The sequence below is a fragment of the Prunus avium genome, chromosome 5, assembly GCF_965620075.1.
Source record: "Prunus avium chromosome 5, drPruAviu1.hap1.1, whole genome shotgun sequence".
Lineage (NCBI taxonomy): Eukaryota > Viridiplantae > Streptophyta > Magnoliopsida > Rosales > Rosaceae > Prunus > Prunus avium.
In genome coordinates this window covers 21,402,106-21,419,272 of record NC_142288.1, presented here as the reverse complement: position 1 = coordinate 21,419,272, position 17,167 = coordinate 21,402,106, and the positions used below count along the sequence as shown (strand labels likewise).

General features: G+C 35.8%; 3 protein-coding genes across 3 annotated transcripts; all 3 read left to right on the top strand.

Annotated features, from left to right (window-relative positions):
• Positions 1-45: 45 nt before the first annotated feature.
• On the top strand, positions 46-1,919 carry LOC110759157 (LIM domain-containing protein WLIM2b-like). Its single transcript, XM_021961193.2, has 5 exons — positions 46-346; positions 741-837; positions 964-986; positions 1,087-1,176; positions 1,419-1,919. The coding sequence occupies exons 1-5, from the start codon at positions 212-214 to the stop codon at positions 1,734-1,736; spliced, it is 663 nt and encodes a 220-aa protein (XP_021816885.1). The 5' UTR covers positions 46-211; the 3' UTR covers positions 1,737-1,919.
• A 562-nt stretch (positions 1,920-2,481) lies between these two features.
• LOC110759156 (Nucleic acid-binding, OB-fold-like protein) lies at positions 2,482-8,400 on the top strand. Its single transcript, XM_021961192.2, has 14 exons — positions 2,482-2,853; positions 3,075-3,873; positions 3,948-4,083; positions 4,166-4,256; positions 4,349-4,447; positions 4,566-4,865; positions 4,975-5,082; positions 5,557-5,628; positions 5,850-5,936; positions 6,196-6,267; positions 6,354-6,443; positions 7,009-7,116; positions 7,627-7,695; positions 8,110-8,400. Exons 1-14 carry the CDS (start codon positions 2,614-2,616, stop codon positions 8,182-8,184), a joined length of 2,346 nt encoding a protein of 781 aa, XP_021816884.1. The 5' UTR covers positions 2,482-2,613; the 3' UTR covers positions 8,185-8,400.
• Positions 8,401-12,442: 4,042 nt separating this feature from the next.
• On the top strand, positions 12,443-16,638 carry TET10 (tetraspanin10). The gene is made up of 11 exons (XM_021961165.2): positions 12,443-12,656; positions 13,149-13,261; positions 13,369-13,423; positions 13,514-13,569; positions 14,544-14,591; positions 14,898-14,946; positions 15,046-15,129; positions 15,245-15,312; positions 15,732-15,857; positions 15,950-16,025; positions 16,315-16,638. Exons 1-11 carry the CDS (start codon positions 12,603-12,605, stop codon positions 16,378-16,380), a joined length of 795 nt encoding a protein of 264 aa, XP_021816857.1. The 5' UTR covers positions 12,443-12,602; the 3' UTR covers positions 16,381-16,638.
• Positions 16,639-17,167: the final 529 nt, after the last annotated feature.

Sequence of the window (17,167 nt, the reverse complement as noted above, 5' to 3'; positions counted from 1 at the left end):
CCTTTAATTTACTTTCCCCAACTACAAGAAAAAGGTGATAGTTGATGGGCAAAAAACCGAATTAGTTCAATCTCAAATTGTAAGCAATTGGAGATTGAACTTCCAAGGTTTCCTGCTGAACGCTCATTAAATCTTGTTGCAAATTCTTTTGTCTCCTATTAAACCATCTTTTCTGTTGAGCGATCTTGATATCTTTGGGACAACAGGAAAAATGTCGTTCAGTGGAACCCAACAGAAATGCAAGGCTTGTGATAAGACTGTTCATTTCATTGACCAGTTATCTGCTGATGGTGTCACATACCATAGGCCCTGCTTTAAATGCAGTCATTGCAATGGACAACTTTCGGTAGGTTTACGTACATATTACTTATTAACTGGTTAGCACCGTATTAACTTATTAACGGATTAGTGCTTGAATATATATATATATATATATATATATATATATAAATATATATATATATAAATATATATATTTGAATGCTTGTTTAAATGTTAATATGTTGGATTGTGATCCATCTACTCTATAGTGGAGAATGGTGAAACATAGATCAAACGAAGACTATATTCATGTTTCCATTAAACTCGTATTGTAGAAAAATCCGGAGAATTAAGGACCATATCAAATATGGGCTCGTAATTAAAATTGGTGTTCTAAATCAACTTGGTTTAGGGCTGAAAGAAATAAACAAGCTTTGGATGGAGGATGAGGCAGTTGTTTGCTTGTGTTTATTTTACAGATGAGTAGCTACTCCTCCATGGAGGGAGTTTTGTACTGCAAGCCTCATTTCGAGCAACTCTTCAGGGAGTCTGGAAATTTCTCTAAGAAAGTTGCATGTAAGATCCCTCTTCCCATTGCAAAATTCTTGGTATACAAATCCATTTTCTCTCTCTCTTTTTTCTTCTTTTCTGATTTCCCATTTTTGACCTAACAATGTTTCGTTCCATATGTTTGATGTACAGGTGGAAAGTCACAAACTGAATTGGTACACATTTTATAGCCTAAACTCATTATTATATGCTTAATATTTCTTTTTTCTTGGTTTCTGCTAAAGCTTATACACTTTCTTCTCTTTTTATGTATAGACTAAGACGGCTAGCAAACTGTCCTCAATGTTCTCTGGGACTGTAGACAAATGTGCAGTCTGCACCAAAACTGTGTATCCACTAGAGAAGGTTTGAATCCCATATCTCCCCATTTCTCTCTCACTAATTAACATGTTGCAAAGTGACCGCAAAGTACAAATTTGTTATCATGCACTTCAAAATTAATATTTTGAAGCGCTTACAAATTGGGTAAATGATAACAAATTGAGAATAAGAATATTATTTCAGTTGTAATTTGATGCACCGTGAGATTAATATTCTGTGGTTTGGCTTTAGATTTGGTGAATTCTAAAAGATATTTTGTAATACAGGTTACCATGGAGGGAGAGTTTTTCCACAAGTCATGCTTCAGGTGTAATCATGGGGGTTGCGTCCTCTCACCCTCAAACTGTGCTGCTCTGGATGGCATTCTTTATTGCAAGCACCACTTTGCCCAACTGTTCAAGGAGAAGGGCAGCTACAACCACCTCACCAAGACTGCTTCACTCAGGAAAAATGGAGCTCCAATGCCCGAAATGAAACCTGAGGAAGCCGATTCAGAGAAGGCACAAGAAGTAGCAGAAGAACCAAAACAAGAAGCAGAGGCAGGAGAAGCAGCACAGGATTCAGCCCCACAGGAACAATCATGAAAATGTGCACCACCCAATGCCATGTTCCACTAAGCTAGTGGTGTTGGGATTTTTGTTTTAATGATTTGTAAAACATGTTCAAAGGAAAACAGAATTTCTGCTTTTTCTTTGCTGATAATTTGAATCGATGTCTTGTGGAAGTTGAAATTTCAATGCAATTAAAGTAAATCAAATTTAACATTCTCGATCTTTCTTACAATTAAAGGCCCAAGATGCCATATTTGGTTGGGCCAATGGAATTTTGTCGTACTGGGCTCTAAAGTTATGGACCACATACAAACTTTATTTTAAAATATATAATTATATTGAAATATCGAACTCGAATCATTTATTTTTCAACTCTTCATTTATAGTTGATTTTTTAAAAACATATATGCAAATTCATAGAGCGGTTAATCCAATTCAGATATTCACGACGAAAAAATACTAATTCTCATTCAGATAGGCCTTTGAAAGGAGAAGGGCTCCATTTTCAATTATTATAGAGTGAAGGAAAAATTAGAAAGAAATTAGACTGATAATTGCTTCCCATGGAAAGAAACATTAACTAATTCTATACTACCAATACCAAAAAAAGAATATTATTTGTTGTATAATTACTGGGGGTGGTGAATGGTAATTGCTTCCCACGGAAAAAGTTACAGTGGGCAGAAATTCACAAATATGATTTTGTTAAAAGATAATTAAATTACCTTCCTTTAAAAGAAAAAGGTAATTAAATGCCACGTTGGTACAAAATCTCCAAGAGCTCACTCTGTCATCACTCTCAGTTTCACAGCTCAAAGCCTTTACCCGGTAATCTTATGATTATCTGAATGGCCTCCATTAACGCTCTCTGAATTCTGAAGAGCGTGGCTGCTCCTTTATCTCTCAAGAGATGGACGGTTTCTCTCTCACCCTCACCTCCAACGCCACCTCTTTCTTTCCTACTTCAACTAGAATTCCTTTACTTTCATCCAGAACATCAAGAAGACTAAAAACCCAAATTTTCCCGCCGAAGAATACTAAATTCATTGTTTTCACTTCCAAAGAAGAGCCGAAGCTAGACCCAATGGACCAAATGGAGCTGAAATTCGGTCGCTTGATCGGCGAGGACCCCAAACTTACTTTGGCCAAGGTATGTAAGTGTTGTTTGTGTATTATGGCATACCAGTTGTTTGCTAAAAGTTGCATATGAACTTGTCATATTGGTAGAAAAGAAAACCCCGAAGTTAGTTATATTGAACGTGAGAAGAGTTCTCTTCTCTGTGTATATATGTGTGTGTGTGTGTGTGTATTGTAATGAGTGGTTCTGTTGAAATGTAATTTTTTTGAGAATATTATTATTTTGTGTTGTAGATATTGGGTAGAAAAGCAAACCCAGAAGCTACTTATATGGAAATTGAGAAAAGTTTTTACAAGAACAAGGGTAAATTGATTGAGATAAAGGAGGTACCTTTTGATGGGTCTAAGGAAGTTCCAACCACCCAAGAAAAGGAGGTACCCTTTGATGGGCCCAGGGAAGTTCAGTCATCTAGTTCCTTGGATGGTTTGAACTTGGTTCGACCGGTGCCAAAGAAAGGAGTCAAATTTGAAGTGGATTATAAGCCAAGAGTGTCCGAGATTAAGAACCTGAGACGCCCAGTTGCCAAGCCTGTGGAACGTACTAAAAGTAGTGTTCCTAATGTTATTTTGAGAAAGCCAACTTCCTATTATGAGGATGACAATGAAGATATGTCGTCGAGGTTGAGAATAAAACCGAATTTATCGGTGAAGATGAGAAATGAGCAACCAAAGGAGATGTTTAGTGATATGACATTGTTGAGAAAGCCCCAAGCGGTGAGTGTTGATAAAAGTAGTGAAAATAAAAAAGAGCAATCTAGTGATGTAGACAGAAATGTCATTGGTGATGCAGAATTGGAGAAGTGGAGAGAAGAAGAAAATGATGAAGTTAGTGGTTTTACTCTATTAGAAAAGCCCATAGCAATCGGCGTCGAAACAAAGAGTGAAAATGATAATGAGCAACTTGAGAATCAAGAATCCAGTGCCACTGATAATGTTCAAGATATAACTAGATTGAAGGATTTGTCTGGATCTACTGCAACTAGCAAAGGAACAAGAAACAGTCTTGAAGAATCCAAGGATGACTCCCTTATAGGTACTACTCTATGTTGCGTTATAGAATTTATTCATCTAGGATTGTCAAATTAATATTGTGCTTGAAATTTTAAGGAATACAGCAATATGAGCAGAGCACTATGGAGTCCAATGAAGATGTATCAGCTGTGAGTGAACTGTCCGATACAAACTTACCTGTTTCTAATGTTGAGTTGTCTATAGACACTGCACTACAAGGAAAACCAAAAAGGTAAGTCAAGTCAGTCTTAAAATTTGTTTGTCTCCACCATTAAGTTTCTATTTTGTCTGATTAATAGGTTGTTTTCTTATAGATTTGACCTACCTGTGAAAGAAGCATCTGTTAAAGAAGCAGAAAGTAATCTTGTTGAGTCTGGGAATCTCCCTTCTACATCACCCATTGAGGTCAGGGTATTTCTTACTTTTGACTTAGTTATTTCCCTAATTTGATTTATTTCCTGTTACAAAGGCCTCATTCTCTATAAATATTACTATAGGGACATGAAGATGCTGATTGGGTTATGGCTGAAAATCTGGTTAAGACAGGAGATAGGGGAGATGTAGAACTGATAAGTGCTAGCACCAGAGGTTTTGTTGTAAGTACACTTCAGGCATTCTTCCTAGGCTTTAAAATGTAATGCACTTCTTTTATTTTTTGTTAACCATACATCTTTGCATTTCACCTTTCTGAATTTGATTTAACCTTTGTGACAGGTATCTTTTCACTCTTTAATAGGATTTCTGCCATACCGTAATCTTGCTTCCAAGTGGAAGTTCTTAGCTTTTGAGTCATGGTTGAGACGGAAGGGCTTAGACCCATCATTGTACAGGCGAAATTTGGGGATTATTGGAAGTTATGATATTGTGGACAAGAATGCTCTTCTTAATCCAAGCTTGGATCCTAATATAGTTATAAAAAACGATGGAGAAGTTTCACCAGATATGAAATTGGAAAAACTTCTTATGATTTATGACCAGGAGAAAATCAAATTCTTGTCATCATTTGTTGGCCAGGTTTGAAGAAAGTGAACTGCAATTCGAAAAATGACAGTTGCATTTGGAAACTCTATTGTCACTATTTTATTTTTAATGAATATTTATTATTTAAAACTTACTTTTGTAGAAAATAAAAGTAAATGTGGTGTTGGCCAACAGAAAGTTTGGGAAGCTTGTATTTTCAGTGAGGCCGAAAGAGAAGGAAGAGTCAGTTGAGAGAAAAAGAAGTCTCATGGTGAGAGACCACATCCAGTTGTGATGTATCTGGCATGTTTTCTGTTAATCTTTTGCATCTATTCTTTAAATTACACTGTTTGGTAACAATTATTTCCATTTTCTAAATTCAAGAGTTTTTCATGTTCAATATTTTCCGAAAACCAAATATTTTTGCTTTACGAAGGGTGGTGAAAACCACATTTTTTATAGTAGCTTTTTGAGTATGACATGCTAAGGGGTTTACTTTTTGTGGTTGGAATTTGGAAAGGAAATTTTTCTTTAAATGACTGTTGTATATGATAGATATATTAGAATTCTATGTGAACCCTTATCCTTTATTCCCAAAATTGGGATTTATTATTTCATCCAAATAACTGGGAAGTAATGTCATCCTTGATAGGTGTCTGAATGCCATGTTCTTTCTAGAGCTCTTTGAGCATTTAGAGAATCTGCACTATGTAGTCTTAATCTCTTATGGAAATTCTTATGGCAGGCCAAACTTCAAGTTGGGGATGTCGTGAAATGCTGCATCAAGAAAATTACTTATTTCGGTATTTTTGTTGAGGTAACTGAAAGGTTTGCCGCTCATTTTCTTGGGAAGTTTTTTTACTTTAGTGTTCTGATTACAGTTTGGTTCCATGATGAGGATTTTTGTATTTATTAATCTAATCAAAACTATTTCTTGATGGACTGCCCTTGGTACCATCCGGTTTGAGCTCCATGCTTTGTGATATAATCACTAAACCATTTTTCTAATCAAAACTGATCCTAATTAAAATGATGTAGGTTGAAGGAGTGCCTGCATTAATCCATCAGACAGAAATATCTTGGGATGCCACTGTGGATCCTTCTTCATACTTCAAAGTTGGTCAGGTAATTTGATGAATGATCAAACTGTAGCATATTTACTATTGTTTACTAAGTCTATATCTCTGAAGTTTGAGACTAAGCTAGTAATGAGGGCACGGTGAACATATATCTTGATTGAGTAAAAGCTGTCTTATCCCTTCAATTATTCTGTGTTTTTCTCTTGGCTGAACCCTATGAAATGCTTTATATTCTTTCCATTTCTATAGGTTACGTTTCTCTATGTATCTTGTTACACAAGTAAAGAAACTTTTTCTGATCTCAGATTTTGGAGGCAAAAGTTTACCAACTGGATTTTTCACTTGAACGCATATTTTTATCATTAAAGGAGATTATGGTAATGTATATTTTATACCTTTTGTACTACAAATTTCTAATTTTGATTGAGATGCAATTACAATGAAATATTCCTATCTGTGGCAGCCAGATCCATTGATGGAGGCCTTGGAGTCTGTGGTTGGTGATCGTGATAGCGTGGATGGGAGATTGGAAGCAGCACAAGCAGATACTGAGGTTTTTTTTTTTTTTTTTTCACATGTTGAGTAGGGACTATTAGCTGGTTAAATCATCATAGTTGTGCACTGAACAGAGCATACTCGTGACCTGTAATTATTAAAATCATCTATAGTTAAGAATAATAGGAAACATATACATGACAATGAAACAGAGAAAAAAAAGGCTTTAATGCTAGTAAAGTGGGAGGTTTTCGAGAATTTTGTAGTTGCAAGGGTTTAAATTAGCAAGAAGCCAAGAACTTATTTTGTTTAAGATGCTTGGACTAGGGAAAAAAAAAGTTAGTATGTATATGGTTTATTTTGCCTCTTTGTATTTCTACCTGCATTAGTAAAGGTGTCTCAGAATTTGGTTCAGAAAGCTATTAGTTGTTGCCAATCTAATTTATCTCTTTGATCATCAATCTAAGTTCATTCATCATATGTTGATCTCTTTGGTGGATTGATAGGGAGGACATGAACCTATATGATACATATGTAAATTATCTTGTAACTGATTGAATGGACTATGTAAATTATGTTTCCATTGCTAATTCATATTACCTAATTCCATGGTTTTTTGACAGTGGGTTGATGTAGAATCTCTTATAAAAGAGCTGCAACAAACTGAAGGAATCCAGTCTGTATTAAAAGGTCGTTTTTTCTTGAGCCCGGGCTTAGCTCCAACATTTCAGGTATGAAGATCTATATTTCTTAGATTCAATTAGGTAGATAAAAATATAAGGTTGACAGGAAGGTGGATAGCATTGTGTGCTTTAAGAAGTGTTGTCTTGGAACTTTCTTCGTCTAAGTAAATCACGAAAACTTTTAGATTTGTGATATTTGGTTAGGAATTATTTGCGTAGTGTATAGTAATCTAGATTTCAAAAAAAGTAACATGTCAATGATGCATGGTTGATGAGTTTGTTTAACAAACTGCACATATTGGTACTTAACAATGTGTGTGTGATACAAATATTTATTCAAGGCATCTCATTGTGTTGATTCTCTCTCTGCCCCGTTTTAATGCTATATTTTCAATACTATGTTGGGCCTCGCCACTGCAGATGCATAAATATGTTTTCGTATCATGTTAGAAAAACTAGTTCAGCTTATCATTTCCTAAATCTCTATACATTTTCAAAATAGTTTAAACTTTTCTTGCCATACTCAAGTATCTTCTTCAATCTATCTTCTAAATGCAGGTTTATATGGCATCCATGTTTGAGAATCAGTACAAGTTACTTGCTCGATCTGAAAATAAAGTACAAGAGGTAAGTTAATTAGGTTTTGCTAGTTTTATTGACTATCCAACAGAACTAGATCACGATACTCTAGTGTTGCCGAATTTGAAAATCTCATGCTTTTGATAAATTCATTGCTGAAGAGGCAGTAGTTTTTATGGAACTCATCTAAATGTACATGTTCCTGAAGTCTTGAATTTTATGCCTTGACCAAATGACCCTCCTGCTTCCCTACCCTTCATGGTCGATTACAAAAATTTAATTGAAAATAATTCCAAAAATGTCATCCATTATTGCTGTTCCATCTAATATATGATTGTATTTGCTTTTCCCAACCAAAACCTAGAAAAAGAAATGCGACATTAGTAGCATTTCTTAAAAGTAAACACTTGAGTGGTTATATTAGAGTGAAGAATCAATAATTGATTGCATTATTTTTTGTAGGTTATAGTTCAAGCATCACTGGACAAGGAAGAGATGAAGTCTGTGATTCTAACATGTACCCGCAGAGTGGGCTAGTTCTGTTCTTTTTTGTTATCTGGGTTGTAAACTTGGAGAAAGCAGTTTCGTTCATGACAAACATCTTTAGAAATTTTGTAGAGAGGTAGAAAAGGATCGAAATTGTTTGTTCATTTTGTAGAGGCAAGGGTCTGTAAATCCTCCAAGCTATAATGAAAAATCACATCAATATAAGTAAGATTTATTTAATTTAGCACTATTACAAGGGGATTCAAACTTGAGAGTCCCTCTTCAAATTTTGAGAAAAGAAAAAAAACTACTGGAGCATAAGCTGGTTGGTTAGGTTTTTGTTGGTCACTTATGAAATCCACAATACCTCGTTTTTTCAAAGTAATTTGACAATATATTTAGTTTATAGGTTAGATAATATAAAGGGAAAAAAAAAATTCTGCCCAATAGATTACCAAGAACAACAACAAAAAAAACAATTTTCACGTTTGTTATTGGTAAAAATGTTTGAAGAATCTAATTCCTGAAGTCTACCTAAATGTACACACTCTCTCTCTCTCTCTCTCTCTCTCTCTCTCTCTCTCTAAAATGCTATAGTTTGAGCCTCACCACTGCAGATAAACAAAGCCTTGACCAAAATGTACATCTTCCTGAAGTAGACACTTAGGGGTCGTTTGGTACGGCGGACTGGCATGGACTGGACTAAATCCTGGGACTGTCTCGGATTGGCTTGGATTGGCCTAAGCTGGATTAAGTCCTGACCTACGTTTGGTGCTGCGTCGGACTAAGAAGCTGGATTGTAAAAATAGTGAAGACCTATGTTTGGTGATGTGTTGGACTAAAAAATAATTATTGTAATAATTAAATTTAAAACAATAATAAAAAGAAAACAACTAAAATTCTGATATTTTTTTAAAGGCTAAAATTATGTTAAATAAAAAATAAAAAATCATCAGATTCAGACCCAACCCAACCTCCTCATTCTTTTTATCTTTTTTTTTTCTCTCTATATTCTTTTTCTTTAATCGGAAACCCAACCTCCCCATTCATTTTATTATTTTTTTTCGTTAACAAGAAACCTCCCTCATTCTCTCTCTCTCCCCCATCGCAACCCAACCTCCCCATTCTTTTTATCTTTTTTTTTTCTCTCTGTTTGTTATCTTTATTCAAAAACCTCCCTCATTCTCTATCTCTCCCATCGCAACTCACTTCCACATCCCTTTTTTCTCTCTATTTTTTTTTTCCTTTAATCATAAACCTCCCTGATTCTCTCTCTCATTCCCATCGGAACCCACCTCCACATCCCCTTCTCCCCCAATTCTTCTTCTCCCCCTTTGACTCCTTTTTATTCAATTGAGAAAGCCGTAGGCAAAGGCTTCAGCAACTGCGTTTTCCACACACGTCCTCTTCGATCTCGTCCAGCCGGTGATTTGGGTTTGTTTAGTTGCAGAAATTAGGTAAACTCATGGTGGTGGTCTGACGGGTTGATTGAAGGGGGGGGAGGTGGGGGTGGTTGATTCAGGCTAAGGATCTGACTTCAGTGAATATGGTTTACTGAAAACACAAATAAAGAAAATCCAATTTCAGGTTAAGAAGAAGAAGAATTAGTTCGGACTCGCGTGTTCAATCTAGCGAGGGCACTATATTGCGAACCACTTTTCAACCTCTCTAAATTAGCCGAGCGAGTGAGGGGTTTTGTTTACTGTAGGACTATATAATCTCATTTAAGTTAGTCCCTTGTCTCACCAAACATGGGTTTCAAGTACTATATAAGCTAGTCCAGTCCAGTGAGGCCTGCCAAACACAGCCTTAAGTGGTTATTGTTGGTCCTCTTTCCCACGAACGCCCCTTTTGATGGTCTTTGAGAGTTTTGGATCTAATTGCTCTGCAGAGTGTAGAGGTCGTTGGATCAACACCAATGCCCTGATTGGATTTCTAGCTCACGAAGAGGATTCTTTAAACTTCTGAACAAAATTGAAAGTTGAATCAAGTTGATAAGAACAAGCTCGCTCGGGCTGGGCCCTATCGGCTTGTTCCTTCTATCTTGATCAAGAGTTGTGTAGGCGTGCCACTATTGGGTATAAGACTAGCCCAATAGACATGGCGTGAGTGGTGTAGTATGTTGATCTATTGTGTTTGCGCTTATTCTGGACTTCTGCTCAAGCCATTGTGCTCCAAAGGGGGTACTGGCCTGAATGAGTTCTTTTCTATGCCTAAATCAAGAAGACTTCAATATTATTTCATCTATGCGTGTCGGTCTGATAGATACAAGCAATACCTAATCAAACAAGGAGGGAACCAGAATCATGGTTAATGATGCGCTATTTGGGTCTAGAAACCTAATTTAAATTTAATCGGCCCTTAGATTGGGTCAAGATCAAGATTCCAGTCAATTTGGGCCCAACAATATATTTCTGGCCTGAATCAACCTTTTACTTTTGGACTAACAGGGCCCTATTCGGGCCTAGACCTTTGCTTTAGGTCTCCGAATGATAAATTCAAATAACACGAAGGTGGGAAATTAAATTAATCTATAGAGATATTTAAAATATGTAAAAACAATTAGACAGATACTTAATGAAACAGTTAAGATAAACTCTGAAGTCTCTTTATTTGATTTTAAATTGATAACAAGGAAGAACAAGAGTTCTGAATTTATCCATTCACTAATTCAAAATATTGGTTACAATGCAAGGAAAAACTGGAAATTTCTCTATCTAGTTAGATGGATACATGAATTCAAATTGATCATTTGAAGAAAATCATACCATGGAGATGGCAGAGCAATAAAAAGATGAACACATGAGTTGTCAACTTGTTATCTAGAAATTAAGTAGGCTTGTTTGAAAAGATCTTGAGTTTTTCAAGTGTTTTCGAGACGTTGCGTCTAGTTTTGGAGAGAGAGTACTCGTTGTGCAAGCTCTTTATTTATAGGCAAGAAGCTTCAATGATGAAAGTTGAAAGAGGATACTTGGCTGCTATCCAAAGTTAGCTATTGATCTGTTGATCTGGATCGGTTCATAGGTGAAAGGATGGAATATCTCTGACAAAACTGCTGGTTTTTCGAGGTGCTTCTTTGGCTTGAGTTCTCTGCACTTGGAATTCTAGTTGGCAATTCGACTCCCTCTGGTTATGGTGGCTTTTATCCAGCTTGCTTTCTTGTTGGGCAAGAAGAAGGTCAAGTCGCCATTAATGGCGACAATCCGTCTTCAGACCCTCACGTGAATCTATGTGCAACGGTTACCAATCTTTTTAACTTTAACGTGGCTCAAAAATTTGGGCTCCCTGACGCTGTGGGCTTTCATTAATTTTTCTTATTTATTGACGGCCCATTAAACAAAAGGGTCCCTTTTGTTTTAAAGAAAAGAAAAGAAAAGATATTGGGCTTGAGCTTAACAAATGTGTTCCTTTGAGAGATAGACCATTTTTGGCCAATTTGCAAAATATGGTACAAACAGTTATATTAAAGGGAAGAATCTATAATTGATTGCATTACTTTTTGCAGGTTATAGTTTAAGCATCACTGGACAAGGAAGAGATGAAGTCTGTGATTCTAACATGGATTAGTAGAGTAGGCTAGTTTTGTTCTGGGTTGTAAACTTGGAGAAGGCAGTTTCGTTCATGACAAACATCTTTAGAAATTTTGTAGAGAGGTAGAAAAGGATCAAAATTGTTTGTTCATTTTGTAGAGGCAAGGGTCTGTAAATCCTCCAAGCTATAATGAAAAATCACATCAACATAAGTAGTATTTATTTAATTTAGCACTATTACTAAGGGATTCAAACTTGAGAGTCCCTCTTCAAACTTTGAGAAGAAAAAAATACTATTAGACCATGAGCTAGTTAATTCGGCTTTTGTTGGTCACTTATGAAATCTACAATACCTCATTATTTTTAAGTAATTTGATAATATATTTAGTATATAGGTTAGATAATATAAAGGGAAAACAAATTTCGGTCCAATAGAATAGATTACCAAAAAGAATAATAAATAAATAAATAAATTCATGTTTGTTATTGGTAAAAATGTTTGAAGAATCCAATTTCAACAAATCTATGTTGGCCATAGTGAACCCAACTACGTCGACAAAAACAGTTAACGTCGTACTTTCAACTTTGACTGCAAGGTTACCTTCCTGAATAAGCGTGGCCTTGTTACGGTTATCTCGGTGTCGTGTCGTGTCTGCTAGTAAAATCCATGGGGTCATGAACCATGTGTAGGCGGTTCTCTATTGACGAAAATACCCTTGACAAATCATCATTATCCCCCTCTGGCCCCCTCCCTGTCTTTAATTATCTCCAAATGCCACTTGCTTCATCAGCTCAGAACCAGAATATTCAAAACCCTGAAGAAAAAAAAAACTGACACCCCTGTCTCTCTCTCTGTGTCTGTTGCTTCTTCTTTAGTGCGAAGTTTAGAAAATATTAGATAAAGAGAAATAGTGGGGTGGAGGAAGAGAAAAGAGAGATATGGGTATGGGAACAAGCACATTTGTCATCAGATGGATCAACTTTCTCACCATGGTATGTTTTTAACTTTTGTTCTTTGTGGGAGCTTTGCGAAAACTGAAAAGATTGCTTCTTTTTGTTCTTTTTGTTAACTCCATTTCTGGGCATTTGCTTATTTGAAGGCCAGCTATCTCCTAAATGACTAAATGGGTTTGTTTCTGTTGCTGGGTTTTGATGCTCAATGCCTGTGCTCCAAGGTCTAAAATTTGTTTTGTTATTGTGCATTGGGTTTTCTTTCTGACCATTTGATTTTGATGCTTTTGATTTGAACATGGTTGTGCAAAGTTTTCTGTTTTAGTCTTTACATTGTCATGCGGCGGCATAAGGTTTTTAGCTTGTTTGTTCAACTTCAAATTGTCGAAGAAAACCTGTTGAAATTTATGTTATTAGTTAGCTAATTTAAGTAGTGAGAAGCTCTAGCTGATATGTGCTATTGCTTTACATGAACTTTGATGGCATTCTGTTTTGGCGGTATGCTCATACTATGTTATTATGTTCATTCTGCAGCTCTTAGCAATTGCCGTTGTAGTTTTTGGGGTATGGATGAGCACACATCATGATAACTGTCGAAGATCCCTCACGCTCCCTGTTATAGGCATTGGCGCCGTCATCTTTTTAGTGTATGCTTTGCTTTTTCCATCACCAGATTCTTTGATGCGTTGATATTCCAATTTTAACTCCGTTAATATCAAGGAATCTACTTATGCTTGTGTTTTTTGACTGTTAGTTCTATAATCGGCTTCTTGGGCGCGCTGAAAAATAACTCCATACTGTTGTGGATTGTATCCTTACTAAATTAGTATTGATTTATTAGTTATTAAGATTGTGTTTTCATCTTCCTTCTTGTTAGTCCCTTGACTTTTCTTGTGCAGTATCTGATTCTCTTGTGCTTCATATCGGTGGGAGTTTTGGTGTTCACAGTATTAGCGTAAGTAAACATCATGCAGAAGCTCAACATTATGTAATTCGTGTTTATATTTCATGTCGCATTTCTGTATTATCCGATTTTTCTGCAACAGTTGATTGAAAAGTCTGAAGAGATGTATATAAAGGTCTGTAACATTTGGATGGGGCATTTTAGAAAAACTTCAGTCACAAGTGGGATGTTTTTTATTTACCGAATAGGGTAATTTAGATCAGAAAGACAAAATATTATTGGCTTACCTCCTGGGATTTGAAATGAAATTGGTTGGTCTAAAGGTCCAAATTTCCATGTACTACAGAAAGGAAGTTTTGTTTATGACCTGGCGATAGTGCTGTCTACTATGGGATATGTTAACTTATTGTCTTCTTTTGGTGGATTCCTAGGCGTCATGGTAAATAAAATAATAACCAATATTTATTGAGATATCCTAGATGGTTTGGAGGTAGAATAAAATCAATTTAGTATATAGATCATGTACAAAGATATCCTGGATGCGATTAGTCTGAATTTTGTTGTTGTAGAAAGATGTATTATGTGCTTGGACATGTTTTATTTAGTAAGGCCAGTCCTCATGTAGATAATACTAAACGTTGGTTAATTTGGAAGGTACTTCATCATCCTAAGATGCAAGCTGATACAGGGGTTCAGCTTGTATCTTAGGATGATGAAGTATCTTCTTGTGTCAATATGTTGTTACGCTGGAATATGTTTGTGAAGATACATTTTTTTCCCCCTTAAAGATACAGTTGATATGTGATCTTTTTTAAATAGTTACTATATTTTCTCAATCTCCCTGTATTTAATGTTGTGAATTTAGTTTTCCCCCAATTCAATTTGTGAGTTTTGACTCGCTGGCTTACACCAATTCAACATCTGCTCCTCAATGGTTTAATTTTCATTGTGCCTGTTTCATGAGTGCACAGATTTACTAGTGCTCATGAATTTGATCTTGCACAATTTTTTGCCTTTACTTGTAGGTTCATTGTCACAAATAATGGTTCTGGTCATAGCATAGCTGGCTTGAGGTTAGTATTCATTTGGTCCCTCATCTTGCTTTTCGGATGGGTATAATGCTGATTTATAATATCTACTCCTGAAAGTATCTGAGCAGTACTATGAAAAATATAGAGAAAAAAAAGAATCTGTAAAAGTTTAGCAGCTTCAAATCATCTTAGGAATGCAGCCACAAGTTTCAACTTTATTTTGTCAGAAGACCACTCTTTAGGAATAAAAAGAAAATTATTTCTTTATCCTTTTTTTTTCTTTTTCGTATGCACTGGTCAGCTAGGATTGGTATGATGGGTGCAATTAATATCTTCTTGTCTGGTCAGGTACAAGGAGTATCAACTCCAGGATTACAGTCCATGGTTTGTAAAACAAGTAAATTTCTTTTGCTCTTTTAGCCGTGTAAAATATTGATATGAAGTGCCAACTTTGGCATGCATTTTTTGATATCAGTTATTCACTTTCTTGTTTTAGTTGAACAATACCCATAACTGGAAGCACTTACAGAGCTGTCTTGTGAAATCTGATGACTGCAAAAACCTATACAAAAAGTATAAGGTCCAATTCTTAACTTGTTTAAATTTCTCATTTATCTCCCATCACCTAGTTTTGATTTTCTTTCCCTTTTCTTTTCCATTGACTAAAGATATTTCACTGCACTTGTCGGATGCAGACTCTCAAGCAATACAAATTGGCAAAGCTAACCCCTATCGAGGCTGGTTGTTGTCGACCACCATCTGAGTAGGTGTCATACTTCTATTTTTCATTTTTGTGTCTTTTTTTTCTTTGGTAAGTTTCCTTCCCATCACCCTCCTGGGCGTTTTTCTGCTTTCCAGGGGAAAATCAAAATGCTTCCCTTTATATTTATGTATATATAATTATTTTATAATAAGGTCCTTGATCGAATTGTTTAAATATGTATTTGTATCTCAACTGTTAGACAGCCTCCCACTTTTATACATATTTGTGTTTATTATATTATTGTATCAGTTTGGTGGGGGGAGAGAACAAATTAAGTTGTTTTCCTCAATCATTTTATGTGGTTCATGGTCCATGGAAGTTTAATTAGTTTATATGCAGTTTATTTCAGACATAATTCAGACTAGTGAAACTCCATCTTACTGATATTACCAATTGCTGGGATTCAACTTTATTCCTAGATGCGGTTATCCTGCTGTTAATGCTTCATACTATGACATGAGCTTCCACCCAGTTAGTTCAAACAAGGACTGCAAACTTTACAAAAATGCCCGGGACATCAAGTGCTACAACTGCGATTCCTGCAAGTAAGCATCACCTCTATCTCAATTTACTTTTTCTTTTCTTCTTTTGTATAAATTTTCTCACTCATATTTGCCATACTTCTATCATTTTCAAGGGCCGGAGTTGCACAATACATGAAAACTGAGTGGAGAGTGGTTGCGATCTTTAACGTGGCTCTATTTGTTGTTCTGGTGAAGCATTCTCTCTTACTACTTGATGGGATTCTCTTGAATTAATAATGAAAGCTGAACTGCCTATAAATCATAAGACTATCGAATTCCAAAAACTTTTAATCACAAGAGTGGCCTTTTTCTATGCAATGTGCATTGGCTGAAGATTAATGAAAAAAGATTTACTACATTCATATATTTGGTCTCTTACCGAGAAGGATTCAGTAACTGACTTTCCACCATCTTTTACTCTCAATATGCTCCTGTGAGTGCTTGATTTCCTGACCTTCCTTTTGTTGTGCAATGTCAGTCTATGATATATTTTGTGGGATGCTGCGCGAGACGAAATGCTGCAACAGTCCGTTCTAAAGATTAGAAATGGCCCTACCTCAGAAACCCTCCAAGGGGAAGAAAACTACTGTTCCTGAAGATCGATTTGTGCAACCCATGAATGATTTCTTCTTCTTGTTGATTGAAACAAAGAAATTGTTCCTTTATACAATGGGTCAGTACTTTCTGGCTTGAGGCTTTCTGTCTAAAGTTTTTGTAAAAAATGATTTATGATTCTATGGAAACAAATTATATAATTTCTTTAACAGTCAGAGATTTGAGTGTGAAGTATTATTTTCTATCATGTTTGTTTCCGATCCGACGTGGTACTTTCACTTTCGTCGAGAATATCATCAAAAGAATTGGCAAAGCCAGCATCATAGGAATTCATGAGGAGACGAGTTTGTATTGTTTGTCACGTCTGGTTTGGATCACTCTTGGGTGTACGCAAAATACACTGTAGGGTGGAAATTGTTTTGTCTGGCAACACAAGGTTTACACTGGAGTTGTAGAAACTTATATCGGCTGAAGATGAAATATAGTAGATTGGGACGAGAGCTTTTTCCATCGAAAAGAAAGAATTGGGCAGCAGAACAGCTAAATACTCAGTAGATAGCCAAAAAATCCTCAGGCAATCATAAGGGTTAATACACTGTCTAACTCAAGAACTTTGAAACGTCGTAGGGTTTATCAACTAAACAAGTAAATAATTGAGCAGCAGTTGAAAAATCCAAAGTATAGGAAGGTCTGTAATCATCAATAAGCAGATGTGACTGTGAAACAGTACTGTAGAAGAGAAAATCTTCCTCAACATCCAAACGATCATAGCAAAA